The sequence below is a fragment of the Podarcis cretensis genome, assembly GCF_951804945.1.
Source record: "Podarcis cretensis genome assembly, chromosome: 5".
Taxonomy (NCBI): domain Eukaryota; kingdom Metazoa; phylum Chordata; class Lepidosauria; order Squamata; family Lacertidae; genus Podarcis; species Podarcis cretensis.
Genome location: NC_137174.1, coordinates 60,429,005 through 60,450,687, shown reverse-complemented (window position 1 = coordinate 60,450,687; position 21,683 = coordinate 60,429,005). Strand labels below are relative to the sequence as shown.

The 21,683-nt window shown below is 44.4% G+C and overlaps 1 protein-coding gene across 1 annotated transcript in view; it reads left to right on the top strand.

Moving 5' to 3' along the window:
* Positions 1 to 692: 692 nt before the first annotated feature.
* The window catches only part of YEATS2 (YEATS domain containing 2), a 41,244-nt gene continuing 20,253 nt past the window's right edge, over positions 693 to 21,683 (top strand). The window contains exons 1-19 of the mRNA XM_079978673.1: positions 693 to 802; positions 2,146 to 2,247; positions 3,843 to 3,956; positions 4,838 to 4,935; positions 5,034 to 5,126; positions 5,375 to 5,614; positions 6,551 to 6,666; positions 6,819 to 6,980; positions 8,301 to 8,412; positions 9,074 to 9,118; positions 10,059 to 10,245; positions 10,902 to 11,135; positions 11,841 to 11,999; positions 13,318 to 13,421; positions 17,299 to 17,406; positions 18,277 to 18,450; positions 19,109 to 19,355; positions 20,354 to 20,515; positions 20,719 to 20,828. Coding sequence (XP_079834799.1) covers positions 3,857 to 3,956; positions 4,838 to 4,935; positions 5,034 to 5,126; positions 5,375 to 5,614; positions 6,551 to 6,666; positions 6,819 to 6,980; positions 8,301 to 8,412; positions 9,074 to 9,118; positions 10,059 to 10,245; positions 10,902 to 11,135; positions 11,841 to 11,999; positions 13,318 to 13,421; positions 17,299 to 17,406; positions 18,277 to 18,450; positions 19,109 to 19,355; positions 20,354 to 20,515; positions 20,719 to 20,828 — 2,451 coding nt within the window. The 5' untranslated portion in view covers positions 693 to 802; positions 2,146 to 2,247; positions 3,843 to 3,856. The remainder of the gene's footprint in view (positions 803 to 2,145; positions 2,248 to 3,842; positions 3,957 to 4,837; positions 4,936 to 5,033; positions 5,127 to 5,374; positions 5,615 to 6,550; positions 6,667 to 6,818; positions 6,981 to 8,300; positions 8,413 to 9,073; positions 9,119 to 10,058; positions 10,246 to 10,901; positions 11,136 to 11,840; positions 12,000 to 13,317; positions 13,422 to 17,298; positions 17,407 to 18,276; positions 18,451 to 19,108; positions 19,356 to 20,353; positions 20,516 to 20,718; positions 20,829 to 21,683) is intronic.

The window sequence follows — 21,683 nt, the reverse complement described above, 5'->3', positions numbered from 1 at the left end:
CATTTATCTCAGGAAAGGATTCGTCAAGCCTGGAAAAAAGGTGGGCAGCAGATACGTGAAGACGAAGAATTCCCCCCTCTTCTTTCTTTTGCACTCCCTGTTCTTGAGAGATCAGCTGAGAGATCTCGTCCTTTCCGGTTGCCTGTGATCTACCGTATATACTAAAGGGCAACCCATTGCCCAAAATCACAGCTTAAGGAGCCGTTCAAGAATCGACCACTACATTGGTTCTAGGTTCATTTTAAATTTAGCCCGATTTTTTTTGGGGGGGGAGGTGCTGCTCTATAACGGACCAGCTTCCCAAATTCTAACCCCTACTATTGCAAACTAGCAGTCCCTTTTTTATTATTATTGCGGGGCCCGAATTGCAACGGGACAAAAATAATATTGCAAAAAGCAATTAAAAATCGCCGACCAAGGCAGCAGGGAGATAAAACATTAGTCAAAAGAAGAAAGTAAAAGCACTTTTAAAAAAACTTTCTCAAGGGAAGAAAGAAAGAAAGAAACCAGCGCCTCGGGCTCCTCGGCTCCTGCAGCCTCTGGGCTTTAGGACGCAGCAGATGCTTCGCGGCTGCAAAGAGAGCGCCCTGCCGGCGGCGCCCCCTCGCGAAACCGGCTTCTCCCAATGCCCGCCCCTTCTCCGCTCTCCGCCTGCGCAGCCGCGCCCCGCCGTCGCCGTGACGGGCAGGCGAGAGGGGACGGAGTTGATGGCGGCTGCGCGGTAGAGACGCTGGCCTCGCTGGAGCGCAGGGCTGGGCGGAGGCGAAAGGGACTGGCGGCGGCGGCGGCGGCCCGTCGGGACGTCTTCGACTAAAGCGGGTGAGTTGCGCGGCCCCGAGTCGGGGCTCCGCTTCCCGCCGGCGGGGCTGAGGAGGAGCGGGGCGTTTGCGCGCGGGGAGGAGAGCGCCCCCCTCTGGCGCGGGGCCTCGACTCTGGCGGCAGGCGCGGGGGTCCCCTTCGCAAGAAGAGGGTGTCGAGGCGCTCGCCTCCGCGGGAGTCCCCGAAGTTTGCTCGCTTGTGCAACTCGGTCTGCGCGGCAGCCGAAAAGTCCCATCTCGCACCCCGATCCTGGCCGTCCTTACTTGCTGCTGGAAGGAAGACCCGCGGTAGCTTATGGTTAACTTTACTCCAAGTTAGCCCTCTGGGAGCTGCAGTCTTGCAGACGGATCCGGAGCGCGTTTACTTGCGGGCACGTGCAGCCCCAGTCCCGCGCCGAGTTTGCTACCTGTCCCGCGGATTGCAACTGGTTCGCCTAACGCTGCAAAGGATCGGGCTGTTAAAGAGGGCAGTCCGATTTTATGGCCACCTGGAAACAAGTTGCCAGGCACACGTAGGACCAGAGCATTGTTGTTTCTCAAAGGGGTCTTCCCAAAGGCCACCCTACTGAGTTTTGCTGGGAGTTATTATCATGATGGGTGAACATCTTGCTGGAAGCCATCCTTGGTGTGCTTTTCCTTGATGCTCCGGCAGTCATTCAGGCTTGTTCTGAAGACCCTCGCAAAGTTGGCTCCCAATAGCACAAATGGCTCCTTTGCAAACTAGCATGCCACAGTGACTCACTGTTCCTGTGCCAGCTTCCTTGTAGCCCCATCGTAACTTGCTACCCAGTGCAATCTTACATGTTTACATCTATTCTGAAAAAAAAAAATTCCTTCCAGTAGCACCTTAAAGACCAACTAAGTTAGTACTTGGTATGAGCTTTCTTGTGCATGCACACTTCTTCAGATACACACTTCTTCTGAAGAAGTGTGCATGCACACGAAAGCTCATACCAAGTACTAACTTAGTTGGTCTTTAAGGTGCTACTGGAAGGAATTTTTTTATTTTGTTTTGATTATGGCAGACCAACACGGCTACCTATCTGTAACTGGATCTATTCTGAAGTAAGCCCCATTGTGTTTAGTAGGACTTACTCCCGCTCAAATGAGCTTTTAAGTCCCACGGTGTTTGGTAGTAATGCACCGAAGCAGCATTTTGTAATGCCTAATAATAGCTTGAGCTATCAACTTGTTTTGCTTTGGTCACTCATAGTTGTGATTTGGTAAAGATCTTCAGTTGGAAATTGAAATACTATTCTGCTCATAATAGAACATGCTGGGAAACTTGAGCTTCAAGAAAACGATTGCTTTCACTTGTCTAAAAGAGTTTTTATTCAACGGGGTAACTGAAAAGGAAACTGAACAGCCTTCAACAGAGGGACGGTGACATTTGAAGGAAAACAGATTCTGCCTTTTTGACACATCTGAGGTAAAATATTGCAGAAAGGTTTTTTCCATTCATAATGGCCTTTCATAGTATTTCTGTGTGAGTCATTCACCGAGGACATCTATGTATTCACTCACATGTCTTCGCACATAACTTTTCTAAGGAGAATAAACAGCAAAAGGAAGGTTTCGACAATGTATGAAGAAGTAATTGTGCAGGATTAGGGGCTTTGTTGGCGGCTGCTCACACATTCACCCTCTCTAGGCATTCTGATGCCAGGTAGAAGAATAATCCAAGGGGGGCACGGGTGGTAGCTCTGTCCCCCCTTGTTGCCATTCTCTTCACCCCCCATGAGTAGTAATGTGAAGAATATCTGTCTGGTGTTGCACACAACAAAATGAAAATAGTTCATCATAATAGCAGATTATGCAGTAATAGTAGCCCTCAGGTGTTCTGATGCTGTGTAGATAAATTATTGCAATAGATGCACACACACAGGGATGGATATGCTGCTTTGTCCTTTGTCATTCTCTTCACCCTCCAAGTTAGAGGACAGTTGGGAGCCTTCTGAACTCATGACACATTTTAGAGCCCCGGAAAACACACTTCTGGAGCGTGAACATAATGATAAGTCTGAATACCTTGCTCATCCCTATGGGGTGCCCTCATTGTAGTTGCTCTCCATAGCTTCAGAATGCCTGACTAACACTATTGTTACTGCAAAATCTGTTGGACTGGACTCTTTTCACTTTGTTATTTGAGGCTCCATTAGGATGATAACTTTTCAGAGATTTGGAGGCTGTATAGTGGAGCTGTCTTTGCCTGTGGTCCAGCGGTTTATTTCTAATTTTTTAATATTGTGTTTATCCTGTCATGGTCTTTGGTCACCTCGATTTAGCAGGCATTTCAGATGGTACCTCCCAAAAAACCAAGATAAACTCGTTGAAATGTAGCCAGCAATAAATGCGCAAATGTGTTTTTGTTTGACTATTGCTTTTGATAGTTCAAAGAAAAACAAGGTATTTACTCTGATTCATAGACCAAAAGAGCTTTTTTTTTTAAAGAGGAAAATAAGAAAAAAGAAAAATAGGACAGGTTCTTACCGCAAAGTAGCTCAATTCATAATCTAGTTTGAATGAGCTGAATTACTTTATAGATCTTGGTGAAGTTTTGGGAAGCTGTTGAGACAGAAGCTCAGTTCACATATTACTTGTGTGTAGGTACTTAAGATTTCAAGCTGATGCAGGGCTGTGTTTCTCCTGATATTGTGGTGTTCTGCTAGCTCTACTATCTGATGTCTGCAAGTTGAACTGCTTGTGTTTAATTGCACAGGGTTCCTAATCCTGCCGAGCCCCTAATTGTTAACAGTTGTTCATGTGTAGGGGTTCCTTCGGAGGCAACCATGTTTCAACGTGCCATCATTAGAGAGTAGATATAGCAAGACATTGTGAGATGAGAAGTGTAGTCCTGTTCTGGGTTGAAACTATGAGTACCCTACACACAAGTAGCATATAAATAGATCTGTATTCTTCCTCCCAGTTGGAAGGTTTACTTCTTCTGCAATGTGACCTTATAAATGGAAAGATGTTCTCAGATGTTTGAATTCACTGTTTGTCCCCCCCCCCCTTTCCCTCTAGTCAAGTTGCCAAACATGTCAGGAATCAAAAGAACTATAGAAGAGATGGACCCAGACTACGAGGAGATCTCACATGTACCTACAAATAAACGTCATAAAGCAGTTGAGCAGTCAGGTAAAAAATAAAAAATAAATTCGGAAATTGAAGTGGGACAGAGATAAGAGGAGAAGGATATAGTCTGTCTATAGGTATTGGTTTTGTTAGATTTCTAAAATATGCAGAATGCTGCTGTTTTTCTTTAACACTAATAGAATTAGTTTCAATATTTCTTTGTGTGAAATTCAAGAGCTTTACTGATGGATCAAGTGCCACCGTTTCCCATTTAATTTTATTAAAAGCTTAAATTGCTATAGCCAGACTGTACCTGAACTGCAATAATACTGGGTATTACAACACTCTTCTTACATGTTCTGTGGCAGTGGATTATTTTTTAAAAAAAAGACACCACCTGCACCACAGCTATGATCTTAATTATTCCCCCCCCCTCTCTCTCTCTCTCTCTCTCTCACACACACACACACACACACACACACACTTATATAAAAATATAAAACATTTGGGTCCAAGCTATGCATTTAACCAAATGTGTAGTTTGGTCCATGTATGGATTGCTGAATTTATGTGTCCAACTAGGCTTTCGATGAAGATATCCTAAAATGGATTGAGTGATTGACTATAAGAGCTTTCTTTCACCAATCTTCAGATTTTGGAGCTGTCATTCATATGTTCATATATCAGTTATTGTATTGTGGTTCTTTAAAATATTACATATTATTCTTGTACATGGGTGCACGCACACATACAAACAAATAAGAATGGCGTACTTTTTTCATTTCTTCATACTTGGCCTGGTCATTTTGATACTAAAATGCAAGCGAAAAGCAAGCCAGAAATCCACATCGTCTTCCAGGCATGGAGGACTGTCTTGTTGCAAATGGCCTTAACTTTATTGCCTGTAAGAATATTCTTCCTCTTTGTGGACTCTTCCTGAACAGCACGAGATGCTGCAGTACAGAAGATCGAGGCAATTATTAAAGAGCAGTTTTCTGTAGAAATGAAGAATAAAGAACATGAGATTGAAGTCATAGATCAGGTATACAGATTTCAAGCTCAGTATTCTGTGGGAAGGGTTACAGTCACTATACTTCATAACGGGACTTTCATCTTCTCCCCACCCACCCCTTTTCATAGCGCTTGGTTGAAGCAAGAAGAATGATGGATAAACTGCGAGCCTGCATTGTTGCAAACTACTACGCTTCTGCTGGTCTTCTTAAAGTCGGAGAGGTAAAACTGATAGCAATGGAGCATATGACTTTTTGAAAGAAAAAAAATTGCATTTACTACAAAGGAAAACCGCCAGATGTTTGGTGGTCTGCAACCTCCAAGGAAGCCATGGTCAGATGGGTGCTTCTGCTACACTCTGCAAGTGTTTATCAGCACAGTATATACTTTGATCAGGTGGACATGTTACTTTCTGTCATAACTTTAATTCTGAGCCAAATTGAAATGTGCTGCCTCCTTTGTTGTTTCAGGGAACCAAGACCTGTGATCCTATGGTTTTTAACCATCCATCTATCAAGAGATTTTTGGAATCTCCCTCCAGATCATCATCTCCTGCTAATCAGGGGTCAGAGACTCTGTCAGTTAACCATTCAGAGAGTGAATCATCCCAGCACATGGACTATTTGATGGGAAAGGACAATGGCAGCCTGGATGTAGAAGAGCGATTATCAAACAAGCTTGACCAGAGGCTGAGCAAGAATTCTGGGCAGGTAAAATGAACCCGAGGTGTTAAAACAAGGCAGGAGGAAGGGGGAAAAATAGTGTTCTTTTGTATTCAAAGGCAGACATAGCAAATATATTCCTGACTTCTGCTGCGTCTTCTGAAACCCACAGAGATGGTTTCATCTTCAACACCCCTCATTAGCACTGTTGTAGAAAGGGGTCAATTACAGGTCTCATTATATTGCTTTTTGCTGCCTGTTTTCTGCTGATGTAGCACTATGTGCAGCGATCATTTCAGAATCGTTGTGCTCCACCATCCACAACATTTCCCCCCTTCTTAACTTTATTTTTCAGCTTCTAAAAATATATAGAACAAATAATCCCTATATACACCTCTCCAAGAAATGTTCCATGCATATACAATTCAAATAATACAGTCAAACATTAAGTTTGTAGATAATTTAGAAGTGATTACATCAGTTAGGTGCTTTCTAGTCCGTGTCTTGGCAGATTGTCCCAGAGTGAGACATTAATAACATTAAATGGCTCAAAGTTAGTTCAGTTTCTACAACACGTTTGGAGGGCAGAGAAATGGGTTCTTTTCATCTTAGTTTTTTTAATGTGAGAGAATTACAGTCCCTGTCCCTGAGAGAAGTGAAAAGAAATTTAATCCCCAGTATTGGCAGACTTTACGTGATGAAGCAGACAAATCCTTGCATGGAATGTACCTAAATTGACCTTTTTTTGTTCTGCAGCAGCTCTGCGTCTCCCTACTCTTGCTTAGATTTGCAAATGTGCTAAATACTTTTAAAACGGGTATTTTTTATCATTTTCAGGGTTGTTCTCTATTGACCTTTTACTGCAGACAGGTGTATGTCCTTTCTGCAACTTAAACAGTAGCTGCATCTTCCTTGCAGGGCGGTAAAATTAGAATAAATGTGTGCGTAAGCAGATTTCTAAACAGATTTCTATTTTGTCCTCAGAGCACTTCTGGTGTTGCTAGAGGTCACAAAGGGGGTCTGAGAAATGCTGGTCACTCAAATGATGAACATTCGCGGCTGTTTGTGAAGAAAACCATAGTGGTTGGCAATGTCTCCAAGTTAGTACCCAAAGTCTTGTTCTTCGGTGTTCTTTGACTGTTCGCCTGGAATGTGGATTGCACCTAGAGAAATGGCTAAACAATGTGCGGTTTAATATTTCAAAATGTTTGTAGTAGAATTGATTTAAGTGATTATTTGCCCCCTCTGCCAGGTACATTCCTCCTGACAAGAGAGAGGAGAATGACCAGTCCACTCATAAATGGATGGTATATGTACGAGGGTCCCGAAGAGAACCCAGCATTGATCACTTTGTTAAGAAAGTCTGGTTCTTCCTTCATCCCAGCTACAAACCTAACGATCTTGTCGAAGTCAGGTAACAGCACTTTCGGTGAAACTTCCAACTTGCCCCAACTGACTGACAGATTTTCAGAACCTCAGTGATTTTTACTTAGGGGTGGGGTTCCAGTACTCTGGGAAGGGGGTTCAAATCCTCTCTGGCTGATATGTGGCATCATATGCCCAAGAAGGTAAACGCAGAAGAGAGCATAACCCTTCCCCTACCTGCTGTTTTTCAGTCAAGATCTTATGCATGAGTAAGCCTGTATCTGGAGCCCGGCAGAAACAAAAGGCATACTGAGCAGAAAACAGATGGCAGAGATTGTGTGAAGCAGCTCAGCTCCTCACCCCATCTGTGTGCCTTCACCGAATTTCAGCTTTCTGTCTGTTTTTCTAAGCATGGTGCTGAGATGTGTATTTAGCTATATCGCAGCTGGGGAACCTAGGGTTCTTCAGATGTTGTTGGCCTCCAGCCAGCTCCCACTAGCCCCAGCCAACATGGCCAATGGACAATGATGACAATTATTACAATTTATTACTCTCCCTTCACCCTAAGGTTCCAGGGCAGGTTACTAGGTAAAAAGGTAAAGGTAAAGGACCCCTGGACAGTCCAGTCAGAGGTGACTATGGGGTGCGACATTCAACTCACTTCAGGCTGAGGGTGCCGCCGTTTGTCCACAGACAGCTTTCTGGGTCATGTGGCCCGCATGACTAAACTGCTTCTGGTGCAACGGGACTTTGTGATGAGTGTCAGAGTGCATGGAAATGTTGTTTGCCTTCCTGCCACAGCAGTATCTATTTATCTACTTGCACTTGTGTGCTTTCAAACTGCCAGGTTGGCAAAAGCTGGGACAGAGCAACAGGAGCGGGTTACTAAATGAGGAACACAACATTAATATTAAAACACAATATTAAACAGCACTGCAAACAATTTAAAACAACTCAACATTATAAAAATAAGATGGGTCCTAAAAATATACATCTCAAGTGTCAAAATCCAGGGTAAAGAGTCTTTAGCATTTGCCCAAAGCTGTATAATGAAGGTGCCAGACACCTCTGAGGGGGACTGTCGTACAACATAGGGAGGACCACAGATTATAAAACCTTTCTAAAGTCAAATAGCCAAGACTGCAAATATTAGGGAGGCTTGAAAAATTTGAGTAGTGTGTTCGGTACTTAAGATCCTTAAAATTCTTTGACGCTGTCTCGAATACTTGAATATCACCATGGTAACTCTTTGCTGGTCTTCCACTTTATGTGGGCCTTGTTGCTTTTTCTGCACCTCCAAATTCCAAGCTCAGAAGTATCTTGTATGTAGTGGAAGACTTTTGTTTTGAAAAATGATCCTTATTTCTAGAGAGCCTCCTTTCCACCTGACTAGACGGGGCTGGGGAGAGTTTCCTGTCAGGGTTCAGATTCATTTCAAAGACAGCCGGAACAAAAGAATTGATATCATACACCATCTGAAGGTAACTTCGCTGCAATGATAATGCATAGATGAAAATACTCTCTTTGTATTTTTATTGTTTTGCTCTCACAAGAAATAACATAGTAAACCCTGTTTTCCATGCTAGTCCTTTTATGGTTCAGAATAGTTGTGTCCTCTGTGATGCAATGCCCTTCTCAGGAAAATAAGTATGGCTCCCTCTTGCTTGGCTTTTAGAAGAGTCCTAACCTTTTTCTTATTATAGTTTGCTTTGGGGTGATTTTAGTGCACTGTGTTTTATTTACTGGTTTTATTTTATTTAACAAAGTTTATATACTACTTGATTGTAACGAAATCTCTGAACCTAAAACAGAACAGCAAATAGTCCTCCAGGCTCACACAAGTCAAAGTGCATAGTATCCAGTGCCAGTCATTCTGGCATCTGAGAGAGAAAACCCTACATGTATCTCTTCCCCACCCCTACCCTCTGCAGTTAAAATACAAAAATAAGAAATTAAAAAGTCAACAACTTTCTGGCATTTTGTGGTACCCCAAACCAACTGCATGGGGCAAAACCTCTGCCTATTGGCAGGGCCAGTTCTGTTTATTGCTATGTGTCTCTTAAGTTTTGTGTATGTGCGTATATTTGCTAATATTTGTGACAAAGACACCTAAACTTTTCCTTTCCTAATTGTTTCGTACAGTTGGATAGGACATACACAGGTCTGCAGACGCTAGGTGCTGAAACGGTATGATTTTTAAAAAGTTTTCTCAGGCTTTTCTTGTAAAACTGTAGAATGGAAACAGTGATCACTTTCTTTGGCCATCTCCGCCCCGCTCCCCAAAGTATGAGCAGTAAAAATAGTTATCAAGCACTTTACATGTTGAAAGTACACTCAGTAAATTGTGTGCTGCTCTCGACAGGTAACTGGGTTGGCCATCAGTGTCTGCTTAGAATTGACATGAGATGCACATGCTTTCTGCTCTTGGTCTTAGGCAGGATTTTCTGTGACCTTTTAAGGCAGGCATGGGAAGCCTCTGGCCTGCAGGCCAAATTAGGCCTGACAGGCGACCCTATCTGGTCGAGGCGATTTTATTCCAGTTGCACCCACCAGTCACTCATCTGAAGCCATATGTCAGGTGTGTGTCAGGTAAAACTGCATTTGCAAAGGGAGCATTGCAGTTGGAAGCCTTGGAGTGCACTCATGATTGTTCCTTTGCAAGTAAAGCATTTAAATTCAGCGCTGAATACAAGTTGCACAGCTGGGGTCCAGTTCACTCAGGAGATCCCAACTGGATTTGAGGTTTGCTGAAAGCAGACCTGGGAACAGCTTCCCTAGCAGATTGGCAGCATGGCTTGCATTTGATGGCAGATTTTAATCAATGCTGAATGTAAGCCCTGCTGGTTCAGATGGGGATCAGATCCACCTGATGTCATATGACTAGCTGATGTTCTCTGAGCAATACCTGCTTCTGTAGTTGGTTGCTTAACTATTAGGTTACTTGTGTTCAGGTGGATTTTAAGCAAACCAACACAATTCCCCCAAACCAGGAGCTTCTGTTGATGGGTTCAAAAGGTTTAGAATCTGGTGTCCTTTGTATCTAAGTATGTAGTGAAGTCCCTCTCTGCACACTTAAAAAAATGTATTGCCATCAGTTGCCTTACCATAGTTGTTTTTCTCTTGAAAGGTGGTGGACGTTGAATTGCACCGACATTCTTTTAGAGAAGAGTATATCTTCTCCCAGTCTTCAGATTCTGATCTTTCTGATGCCCCCACCTCGTTGCATTTGCCATTAAATATGCCAGCGCCTGTAAAAGCATCCTCACCAATAAAGCAGATGCATGAATCCATTACACATACTTCTGTTGACAAAGGTAAAATAAAAATGCTGGTGTTACTTTAATTGGCCCTTCTGTTGTTAACAGCTGCGTTTGTGTTTATTAACTAAAAATAAAATTCAATAAAAATATTAATAAGAGCGGTGGGGAGGTCAACATAATATGTTTGTGTCTTAGAGGTGGAGGAGAATTTGACCCAGACTGGAAATTGGCTGATCTGTCCATCCATAGTATGTATCCACCCTAACAAATATTGGGAAGGGCCATAGCTCTTGCATGCCAAAGGTCCCAGGTTTAGTTCTTGACCATCTCAAGGTAGGGCTGGGGAAACCCTGGAGAGCTATTGCTGATCAGTGTAGACTCTATAGAACCAATAGTCCGACTAGGTATAAGGCAGTTTCCTTTGTTCTAAACAGTGTAATGTTGTAGAGTACATTATGATGAATAAATTCTGATACTGGAACTTGTTGGAAACACATCCTAGTTGGTGTGCAGTTTCCATGGGTGTGCAAAGAGAAACTTTTTATGGAATAAATAGTCTGAATAGGAAAACACTACGCTGTTTTGGAGATGGCGGCCTTTCAGATATTGAGAGCTCATTCTGAGGGACAGAAATAAGTTGTTTTTAACATTTTGATTTGTCTGCCTAGAAACACTTCATAACACTTACAAAAAAAACTTTTATTCATCAGGTTTCAGATCTGAAGCCGAAAGACATACGACCTTCTATTCCTTGCCGTCGTCTTTAGAACGGACTCCCACAAAGCTGGCTTCACAGAAAGTTACTTTTGGTTCTCACAGCAACTCAGCTTTTCAGCCAATTGCTGCTAGTTGCAAAATAGTGCCTCAGGGTCGAATCCCAAGCCCTGCTGAGTCTCCGGGCAAGTCTTTTCAGCCCATCACCATGAGTTGCAAGATTGTGTCAGGTATGGCTTGGTTTGTGCATTGAATTGTGTTGTACAGCAAGATAAGAATAAACTGCCTGCTCTTGCACTGAGTACAGTTACAGTCTTGTATGTTGTGAGGAGGGGTAGGGGAGTGCCACACAAGTCAAGCCTAAAGCATGAGATGGTGACACTCAAGGAGACGCTATGTCACATATGCATCCTCCATACTTAGGAGTAGTCTTGCTCCTAGTCTATTGAGCCCCTGTCTTCCAGGTTATAAACTCTATAGTTCGTAGGTCATAAGGGGCAAAATGCTACTGGGGATGAACAATGTTTGTCCAAGAAGAAGCCCACAGCCTTATAGGCACATAGGGCCAGATTCTGTTAATGAGCCCTGCTCTTGTGTCCCGCAAATTGGCTTGGAGATTGTTGGGGGAAAGGGAAGTAGAGGGAGATTTTTCCATCTGGAACAATCTCCTTGATAATTCCTTCCATAGTCCTCTGTAGTTTGCTGTAGAAGTTGTGATGGGAAAAAGTAGCATCTTCCAGTGTTCTAACTTCCTCTACGAAAGCCTGTTTCCGAAGGTAACACAGCAGGTGCCTGATTTTCATGGAGCTGCTTCTACGCTTGCAGTAGAATTGATTCTGCAAATTGCTGCTATTGTTGTTATCGTCACTACGCAACTGGCACCTCTGGATATCTGTCTGACATGTACAATGAAGAATCCCTTTCTGTTTCCTTAGGATCTCCAATATCGACCCCAAGTCCTTCTCCACTACCTCGAACTCCAACTTCTACTCCAGTGCATATGAAGCAAGGGGCTGCCACCCCTGTAGTCAATAACCCTTACGTTATTGTGGACAAGCCTGGTCAGCCAGTTGGGGCAGCAGCCACGAGCACAGGTGTGGACTAGATGCGGGTGGGGAAGAATGTGCTCTCCTTTCCAGAGCCTTTGCAGTGTGTGCCTTGATTTTCCTCTGAGGCAGAATGTTCAGAATAACCCCTAACCCCTTGTGTGCTTCACTCATGTCTTAATTGTCATTGCTGGGTACCGGTGGAACAGCCATCTCCCTCACTAACTTTTGTTTTGTTTGTAAAAGGTATTTTCCTTTCCTTACTCCTTACTCCACAGACCTTACAACAGCCTTCAGCCCTCTGGATATTTAGGTCTACAACAAAACATCCCTCCAGAACATCTTGCAGATGCTGGGTTGATGAAGGCTGCCTTATAGCATTCACTTCCATTCTCTTAGATCAGTTTGTCAGGGACAAGCAGTTGTTGTAAAGCGAATTGCTTGTCCATCCTAGTTGCATCGAGCAGCTTGTTGCAGGTTTAGACATACCATCATAGATTAGTCAGCTGCAAACATGCTTCACTGCAGGCAGTTCCCTGTAAGAGTGATTGTGTTCTGTGCATGCTAAGAACATAGGAAGGTATCTTACACTGAGTCAGACCAGTGGTCCATCTAGTTGTCTAAACTGACTTGCAGCAGCTCTCCAGGGTTTCAGGCAGGGAGTCGCTCACAGCTCTACCTAGACATGCTGGGACTTGAACCTGGGGTCTTCTCCATGCCCTGCCATTGAGCTACTGCTCTTCAATTCTCCTATCTGCGCTTCTCTGTTCTACAGTGTAACACAGGCTTCCTCAACCTCAGCCCTCCAGATGTTTTTGGCCCACAACTCCTATGATCCCTAGCTAGCAGGACCAGTGGTCAGGGATGCTGGGAATTGTAGTCTCAAAACATCTGGAGGGCCGAGGTTGAGGAAGCCTGGTGTAGCATGTAGAAGGTGAGGGAGGGGAACTTTCGCACCCAGAACTTTTCAGCTCAGAGACACTGCTGAGAAATGGGGAAAGTGTATAGGAAATGGTGGCAACCATCTCTCATGTGATTTGTGCCTAGTCCTGGCAGAGCTGTAGATTCTCTGGGGCTGCATTCAGCATATGGGCACAGAAGAGGTGTATTGCTTTCTAGCAAAATGGGAAGCGGACTGGCGAATGAGCACCCATCCTCTCTGTGGCTTTGTGGGTGTCCCTCTCTGTCTGTGAACCGCCTGCCATGTTGCCTTCCTTGCAAGCAGGCAGCGGTTGTTCCATTCCGCCAGCTGTCCAGCAAGGAAAAGGTGATTCTGTTCAGAGAGCTGTAATGTGACAGTTGTTAGAACACACTGAAGCTACACCAGGATGGCCAAATGTGTGCTGTTGTATTTCTCAATATATAGGTAGCCCTGGAAGTAAGGCTTCAAGTGTTTCTCAAGCCTCTCAAGGGACAGCATCTCCGGTATCAAAGATCCCTGGGAGCAGTTTGGTAACCTCCACTGTCAAGGTAACATTCGTTTGTTTGGCTTTTCTGTTTTTGTTTTGTTTTTAGAAACTTGTTCAGGTGGAGTATTTTGTCTTTTATTCCTTGATATTCCATGGCAGTGTAGTGCCTTTTTCTGGAAACTATTTGTAGAGTTCTGGTTCATTTTGCAGTTGTATCTCGGGTTAAGTACTTAATTCATTCCGGAGGTCCGTACTTAACCTGAAACTGTTCTTAACCTGAAGCACCACTTTAGCTAATGGAGCCTCCTGCTGCTGCCGCGCCGCCGGAGCACGATTTCTGTTCTCATCCTGAAGCAAAGTTCTTAACCTGAAGCACTATTTCTGGGTTAGCGGATTCTGTAACCTGAAGCGTATGTAACCTGAGGCACCACTGTATTTATTCATTAAATTTATATCTTACTGCTCCTCCCAGGGTGGCAAGCAGTAAGTGATAAAACATCTTTAAAAAATGGTTAAGTGTTTTATTTCTGCATCCCAAACATCTCTTATGTTGGGTCTGCTTTCAAATGTCTCTCAAGTGCTCTGTCCTTAGTGTTCTCCCACCAAAACCACAATTTTCTCTGTATTTCACGGCCCTGTTTTTCAGTGGTGTTTGGAGAAGCCAAAATGCCTATTTGCAACACTGTCGTGTGTCTCTCTATTTCTAAGTCCTACTGAATTCAATAGAGCTGACATCCTAAGTAAACATGCATAGGATTAGGGACTTGGGCAATTTCCCCCTCCAGGGTAAGGCAATGAACTTGCCTTCACCAGCCAGAGGAAAAAATGGTTCACTGGGTAGTCTGGGCATGGCCTATTTATAAATTACATTGGTGGAAGACACATGATCTCTGTAGTTGCAATATGTTTCACATTTCCAAAAATCAACAAGTAAGCTAAGGTTATTGAGTGCATTTCTTGTTAAGTGTGGTGTTGTCTTCTGTGTAGGCACAAATTTTGTGTTTAGGGAAAACAGAGGTAGCACTTGGCAACTTTATAGCTACCATTGTCAAAATAAGGTAAAGGTACCCCTGCCCGTACGGGCCAGTCTTGACAGACTCTGGGGTTGTGCGCCCATCTCACTTAAGAGGCCAGGGGCCAGCGCTGTCCGGAGACACTTCCGGGTCACGTGGCCAGCGTGACATCGCTGCTCTGGCCAGAGCCAGAGCCGCACACGGAAACGCCGTTTACCTTCCCGCTGGTAAGCGGTCCCTATTTATCTACTTGCACCCGGAGGTGCTTTCGAACTGCTAGGTTGGCAGGCGCTGGGACTGAGCAGCGGGAGCGCACCCCGCCGCAGGGATTCGAACCGCCGACCTTTCGATCGGCAAGCCCTAGGCGCTGAGGCTTTAACCCACAGTGCCACCTTATTTATGTAAACATTTGGGGTGAGGGAAAGAGATTCCAAAGAGCCAGTGGTGATTGGGAACCTTGTCAGTAGAGAAGCACTGGGAGCAATTCCTTTGGCTTTTGAAGCTGACACAGAGGAATTATGTTAGTATACTTCTGGGCTGGGAAAGAAGTCTTAAAGGTACAGAGCTAGATTGTTGCAGATAAATGGTACTTCAGAAGGTGATGGATTTGTAGCAGAATTTGGAACTTTTGAATACTTGCTTTTATTACTGCTTACAAAAGAGAATATTCACTATAAGCTAGATCATCTTAAGAAGGGATAGTTAAGCTTGTTGTGTGTTTTTAATAGACTGCTTCTAGCATTTAAAATGAGATAATTTTTGTCTAGAATTGTTTCCTATGCAACTTGGGTGTTAATGCAAAAGTAGTAGAGAAAGCCATTCCTTTGTCACTTATGAAAGCATCTCTACGTAGCAAGTTCTGTTCCGTTTTAACCAAACCTGGCACAGGTTAATGATGGTGATTTGTAATGAACAGCATACGTTCAGTAACAAGCTCATTGTATTTGGGAAGATTTTAATGAATTGAAGCCCTCCTAAAAGTGAGGATCTTTATTTCTGTACCTAACTAGGGCTGCTAACCAGTTAAATGCACTAAACATTATTTTCGCATCTGTCATTTTAACTGTTCATTTGAGTACATTTATTACCAAAAGTTCAGTATTTAAAGGAGGACAGCATAACGCAGGGGTGTCAAACTCAAATTCATCGGGGGCCGCATCAGCAGTTTGGTCACCCTCAAAGGGCCGGTTGTATCGGCCTAAAATATTTGAGCAGGCTGAGACCCCTGAAGTTGATGGGCTTTGAAATTTAAATGGGGTGTGTGTGGCATGTGATAAATTATGTGAGGTTCGAGCTGGTCTTTGACCAGTAATAAATTATGATGATGATGGTGATGTGAGGTGGGGCCTACCTGCCCCCCCTCAATATTTTATTCAGGCTGACACCCCTGTTATGAAAGATTACTAAAGTCTGCCCCTGTGGTGAAGGGCACCTTTACCAGACTGCGTTTTGTGGCTGGGGCTTGTCTGCGCCTTCTCTTCCTTCTCTGCCTGTTGCTGCCTCCTCCCTGTGCCAGGCGCTGGTGGGGGGGGGGGAGATGTGCCGGTTGCACCCCAGTTTCTGACGGGGGCCAATGCTGCTTGCTCCTCCCTCTGCTTTTCAACACTGCAATATATCGCTACCGTATCACAACATCACTATCACAATGTTGAAAAGTTGGTATCATCTACTTTTAGGGGCTGAGGGGCTTACTCAGTAGGGACAGGGGCACTCCTAGGAATTTATTGGATTTCAAATTCCTGGATTTCGAATCCCATTGAGGGGGGGCAGGGGTGGACTTTGGTAATATGGCAACCACCCTGAGTGAGGACAAAATTTGGTGCCCCCCCCCAATAGAATAAATAGGTATCGTTATCATTATTTTGTGCTCCCTTGGCTCGGGGCGGGTGAGGTGCCCGCACGGCCCCAAATCTGGCGCTGGTGGAGGAAGCACATTTCCACGACAGGCCGAGCTGCCTTTGTGGATCCTGCTGCCTGAGGCAGCTGCCTCCCCTTGCCCTCCGTGGCAAGCCGAGGCTGAGGGGGACGTTCGCTTGCGCAGGCGCCGGGCTTCCGTCCACTTACTCCGGCGCACCCGCTGCAGCCTTGCTGCCAGCAGCCGTCGGGGAAGCCGGCCGGCCGGGCTCCGGGGCTCGGTGGGGCTGCGCCTCGCCTGGGCGTGTAAGCCCTGCTGGCATGTTGTTTCCCACGCCGCCCGTCCGCGCCGCGCTCCCACCTCCATCTCGGCTTGCTCCCTCCCGTCCTCCGCCTCCACGCCTCGCCTGCCTGACTTGCATCCCTGCCCGGCAGCGCAGCGGAGGCCGAGCATGGTGCTAGCAGAGGCTGCCGGGGCGCGCAGAGGAGCGTCCGGCCGGGCAGCTCCGTTCCGCTTGCTGCTGCTGCTTGCGCTGGGCACCTCCTGGGCGGCACACCCGCCGGAGCAGCCGCCAGAGACGCGGCAGCCCGCGGGATGAGGCAGGCAGCCTGCGGGGTCGCGCCAGCGGAGGACCTCTGGAGGCGGCCTCTCTGCTCATCACCTCCTTCGTGCCGAAAGGCGACATGGCGCACAACCAGGCGATGGTGCACTGGACGGGCGAGAACAGCAGCGAGAACGGCGGCTACACGGGCCACGTGACGAGGTCTCGTGGGCCGGATTCGGCCCGCGGGCCTTGTGTTTGACACCCGTGGCATAACGTATGATATAATAAACAAAGGTATGATTATTAGACGTTTAGATTCTCTTTAATTTTAGAATCACAACAGAACCAATGGCTTTAAGGTAATACTGTAAAATTTTGTGTCGTTAACTCTCCATGAAACCCAGAACTTTTTGCAGGCCCAGGTTGGCTTATGTTCCTTGTCTTGAATAAACTCATTTCTTGTATCATAGTGCTTAAAAATAATAATTGCATAGTTAACTTAATCGTCTGCTTTGTATAATTCTAGCAGGAAGACTCTCTCTTTGCAACCATGCCGCCTCTGTGTCCAATTGGGAGTCACTCCAAGGTACAAAGTCCTAAATCTGTGACCGGAGGATTTGGAACATTTACAAAGGTACTGGAAGTCTTATTATTCTCTTTGCAATGTGTAGCAGCAGTATTCTAAATATGGGCTTCTAACTTCGGAGATTTTTGTTTTGCAAATAAATACTAGCCAAAGCAAACTTGCCCAAGTATTGAAAGAACCCATTCTGATTTTTGTTTCACTCTTTCCATAGTCTCTAGGGAACATAATGACCTGACAAATTTACCTTACCACCTTTTCCTTCTTTTTTATCGTTACACAAGCAACTGACTTTCTTTGGGGGAAGATAATGTTAACATGCTATATAAGTAATATGTGTGGTGCTTGGTGCTTATGTATCAGTAAATATTTGGCAACTGGTCTACCATGAGCTCTGATACTATACAGTCGTACCTTGGATCCCAAATGCCTTGCGAGTCAAACATTTTGGCTCCCGAACCTTGCAAACCTGGAAGTGAGTGTTCTGGTTTGCAGCCGGAATGTCCATGGGGCTTCCAGGGCTTCTGATTGGCTGCAGGAGCTTCCTGCAGCCAATCAGAAGCTACACCTAGTTTCCGAACATTTTGGATGTTGAATGGACTTCCGGAACAGATTCCGTTCGACTTCCGAGGTACCACTGTACTGCTTCAGGGCAAACCAGACATGTTTCAGATATTTTTTGCAAATATACTCCTCTTCTGGTAACTTCTCTCAGAAGCTGTTCTTACCGTGTCCCCTGGTTTTAGGATACAGATGCAACTATGAATTTTTGAGGCACAGTCATATATGAATTACTTAGTGCTCAATCAAGCAACCTATTTGTTTCTTGTGGAAAAAAATAGACAGCCATGGTGTGAGAGCTTTTATGGGTTTTTTTAAAGTAGAGATTAAATTCTTCCCTTCCACTTGATTTATTTGAAGGTAATAATCAAGCAAGAGCCTGGAGAACCGCCCCAGCAGTCTCCAGCACCAGTGACTGGGACAACCTCTCAGACCTCAGTGCAGCAATACGTTACGGTGAAAGGAAGTCACATGATTGCTTTGTCACCCCAGAAGCAGATTGTGAGCACCGGAGAGGGATCCACATCATCTAAGGTAAAATAGTTTCCATTTCTTTTGATTTCCTTTGGCTGTTTTCACCTGGCTGTAGGTCATCCCAACCTATTTTCAAGCTGTGGTGTGAAGATGTAGATTCGAACCTGGATTTAGTTGCCTGCTGTGTTCCGCTGCTGAAATGTTTTAATTGATTTCATTTATATGTTTGTTTAAAACTTTTTTGGTAGATGAATAGAAGTATAGAAGTGCCTAAATTAAATAAATGCATTTGTCTCTACTAAAGACACAGTCAGTGCTTTGGGAGTGTGGAAAAATGCCAGTTCAGAAACCATATAGTTTCTTTGTAAACCTGCATTTTGCATCTGGGTAGCATGTCCTGCATTTGTTCTCACACAGCTGCCACTTCAGGCCCAGTTTGTGCAGCTGACTTTTTTGCATTTTAAAAATCCCATTGCAGTAATATTGTATCAGTTGCCTTAGAAAGGTTATTATATTTGTTTTCCATAGATACGTTTTGGTTTGCGATGGGCTTTTAAGTGGTGTAACGTTCATATAATCAAACTGAGTTAATATGATTGCTAGGTTTTGAGTCACCTATGTTTGGTTGGTTGTTGTAATGCCGTATTGTTGTTCGTGTTTTCCTGCTCTCTAATGGGCCAGTTTAATTAACAGATGGCCGCAATCTGTTTTACTGTAGGTCATTGGTGTTCCAGTCGGGTCTGCTTTACCCAAGCAAGCTGTGGCTATTGGTGGTGGGCAGATACTAGTAGCAAAATCCAGCCCTTCGGTCACGAAGGCCGTTGGTGGAAAACAAGTTGTAACGCAAGGAGTTGCAAAAGCAATTGTGAGTGGTGGTGGAGGGACCATTGTGGCTCAGCCTGTGCAGACTTTAACGAAAGCTCAGGTGCCCTCAGGAGCTCCCAAAAGTGGAACCCAAGGACCAGGTAAAGCTATCCTATTTGCAGACACCTTCAGAAACAATTACATGGAACCAGTTAATTAATATGCAGTTCTGGAATATTGTGGTAATCTTCTAAATCCAGTTGAGGTGTGGCATGCATAAATTTACCAAGCAGGACTGTAGAAAAAGCATTTTTAGTGCTAGTTTGTGCTGTTGTAACCCATGTCTAGGCATTGAAGGGAGCTGTCTTCATGTTACACCTGTATAACATTGCACTTCTGTATCTATTCCTACTGAAAATGCAGAGAGAAACAGATTGTCCAAGAGCTGTTTACCACAGCAGCTGCTTGCAAGAAATGTTCTTTTGTCTCCACTAGTGCAGATTTCTTCATTCTTTCTAAAGAATATATTTTGTTAGTTTTTAGAAAGACAGGAGGAGCATGGGTGCAGGGTCAGAAGGACAGTTTGCACCCTTCCAGTGGAAATTTCTTGTTCTGCCTTGTGAGCTTTCATTTGTTTTTCTTGCTTGTGACTCCTCTGCCTTCAATAACTTCTGCTCCTTCGATCAGTTTTGCTTATGCCCACACACTCCTCTTTGCACAATGAATTTCCCAAGCATGCGCCCTTTGCAGTTCTGTTCAGATTCTTCCTCACAGCCCTCTCCTTCCGCAAGATCTTGTTCTGCTAAAGCTTCCAAGTATTCACGTGCATTTTGCTCACAATCCTATAATGCAACAGCTTGCCTCCATCTTCCACAAGTCTAACTGGAGGTTGAGAGCTTCTGTAAATAGAGGGTTTGCCTCTTCCTTGCTGTGTGAAGTGACTTGAACTTGAATCCCAGTATGAAGAAAAAAACTATTATTGAAGTCATAGTGGAAGTCATTGGCTCACCATCTTAAAAAAAAAGTACTCAAATAAATAAAAATGATACAGAAAAGATTATTGCTGGTTTTATCTGTTCCTATTTGAAATAGTGTTTGGCAAAAGACGGTCTCTGTAAACCTGGGTGATCTTCATTTTTGTTTCTGTTTTTCCTTTCAGTGATGGCAACATTGCAACTTCCAGCCACAAATCTGGCCAACTTGGCAAATCTGCCCCCTGGGACTAAGCTGTACCTTACCACAAACAGCAAGAACCCTTCTGGGAAAGGAAAGCTGCTGCTTATACCTCAAGGAGCCATTCTGCGAGCCACAAATAATGCCAGTTAGTGTTAAACGGGTTGAATCTAATGTGCTTGGTGTAGTGATTCCATAACACACATGAATGGAGTAGACGCTGCTACCCTAGTCTGGCCACGCAGCGTTCCCCTAAAGGCAACAACTGTTAAACGGTGCCTCCTTGAATCTTGTTAAAATGAATAATGGGAGTAGGCTGCCCTGCATATGTGATTGTTTTGTTTGTTCCAGATCTGCAGTCAGGCTCTTCAGCGAGCGGAGGTGGGGCAGCCCAAAGCACAAGTACTGGCTTATCACAGCATCTTACCTACACGTCCTACATCCTCAAGCAAACACCACAGGTAATACAGTTTTCTGGGATGAAGGCCCATCACATGGGCCCATGGTTCCAGCTGTCATCTAAAAAAAAAAAAGGAAATGCACTCAGAGTTGTGGGAAGTAGGCATGACCAGTTCTCTTCATCCGCATTCCATTTCTTGCAGTCACTGTGGTCTTTGTTTTGGAGTTGGGGGTGGGGGTTTCTCCATGAGTTTTGCCACTCCCTTCTGTTGATCTCTGCTGTTGCTGGATGCTAGATAAAACATGAGTGGCTCTGGGTTAGGTCACTAATACAATTGGTTAGAGCAGGGAAGGCCCATGTGTTTGCTGGACTCCAGTTGTTGGAAACCCCAACAATATGTGGAGGTCACTACATTGGTGATATACTCCTGGGTTAGAGTATGCCTTATATTTGAGCCTAAAGGCTTAAGAAGCGGGAATTGGCCTACAAGGGGCCCTTATCTTGAGAAAGCACAGTCTCTGTGAATCTGCGTTGACATTCTTTAAAAAAAATACTGTTATTTTTTATTATAAAACACACACATATTGCGAATATACAAGCATACAAACATACATTTGTGGGACTGAATGTAGGTATGTTTGTATATATTTAAGGACTGTATGAAATGTATGTTTGTGTTGACATTCTTTCTTGTCTCCATAGCAAAAATGTAATAGTGATAGTTGTGCAGGAGGCAATTGTGTTATGTAGTACGCCAGTGGCCAGGCTGAATTCATTGAAACAAACAGTGAGGAAGGAGTGTTTTATGAACATCTGAAACCATTTGACAGGATAATGTATAAATAAAAATAAAATTAGCCTTCCCCAGCCTGTCGCCTTCCAGATATTGTTGGACTCCCAGCTCTCTCCCATAAGT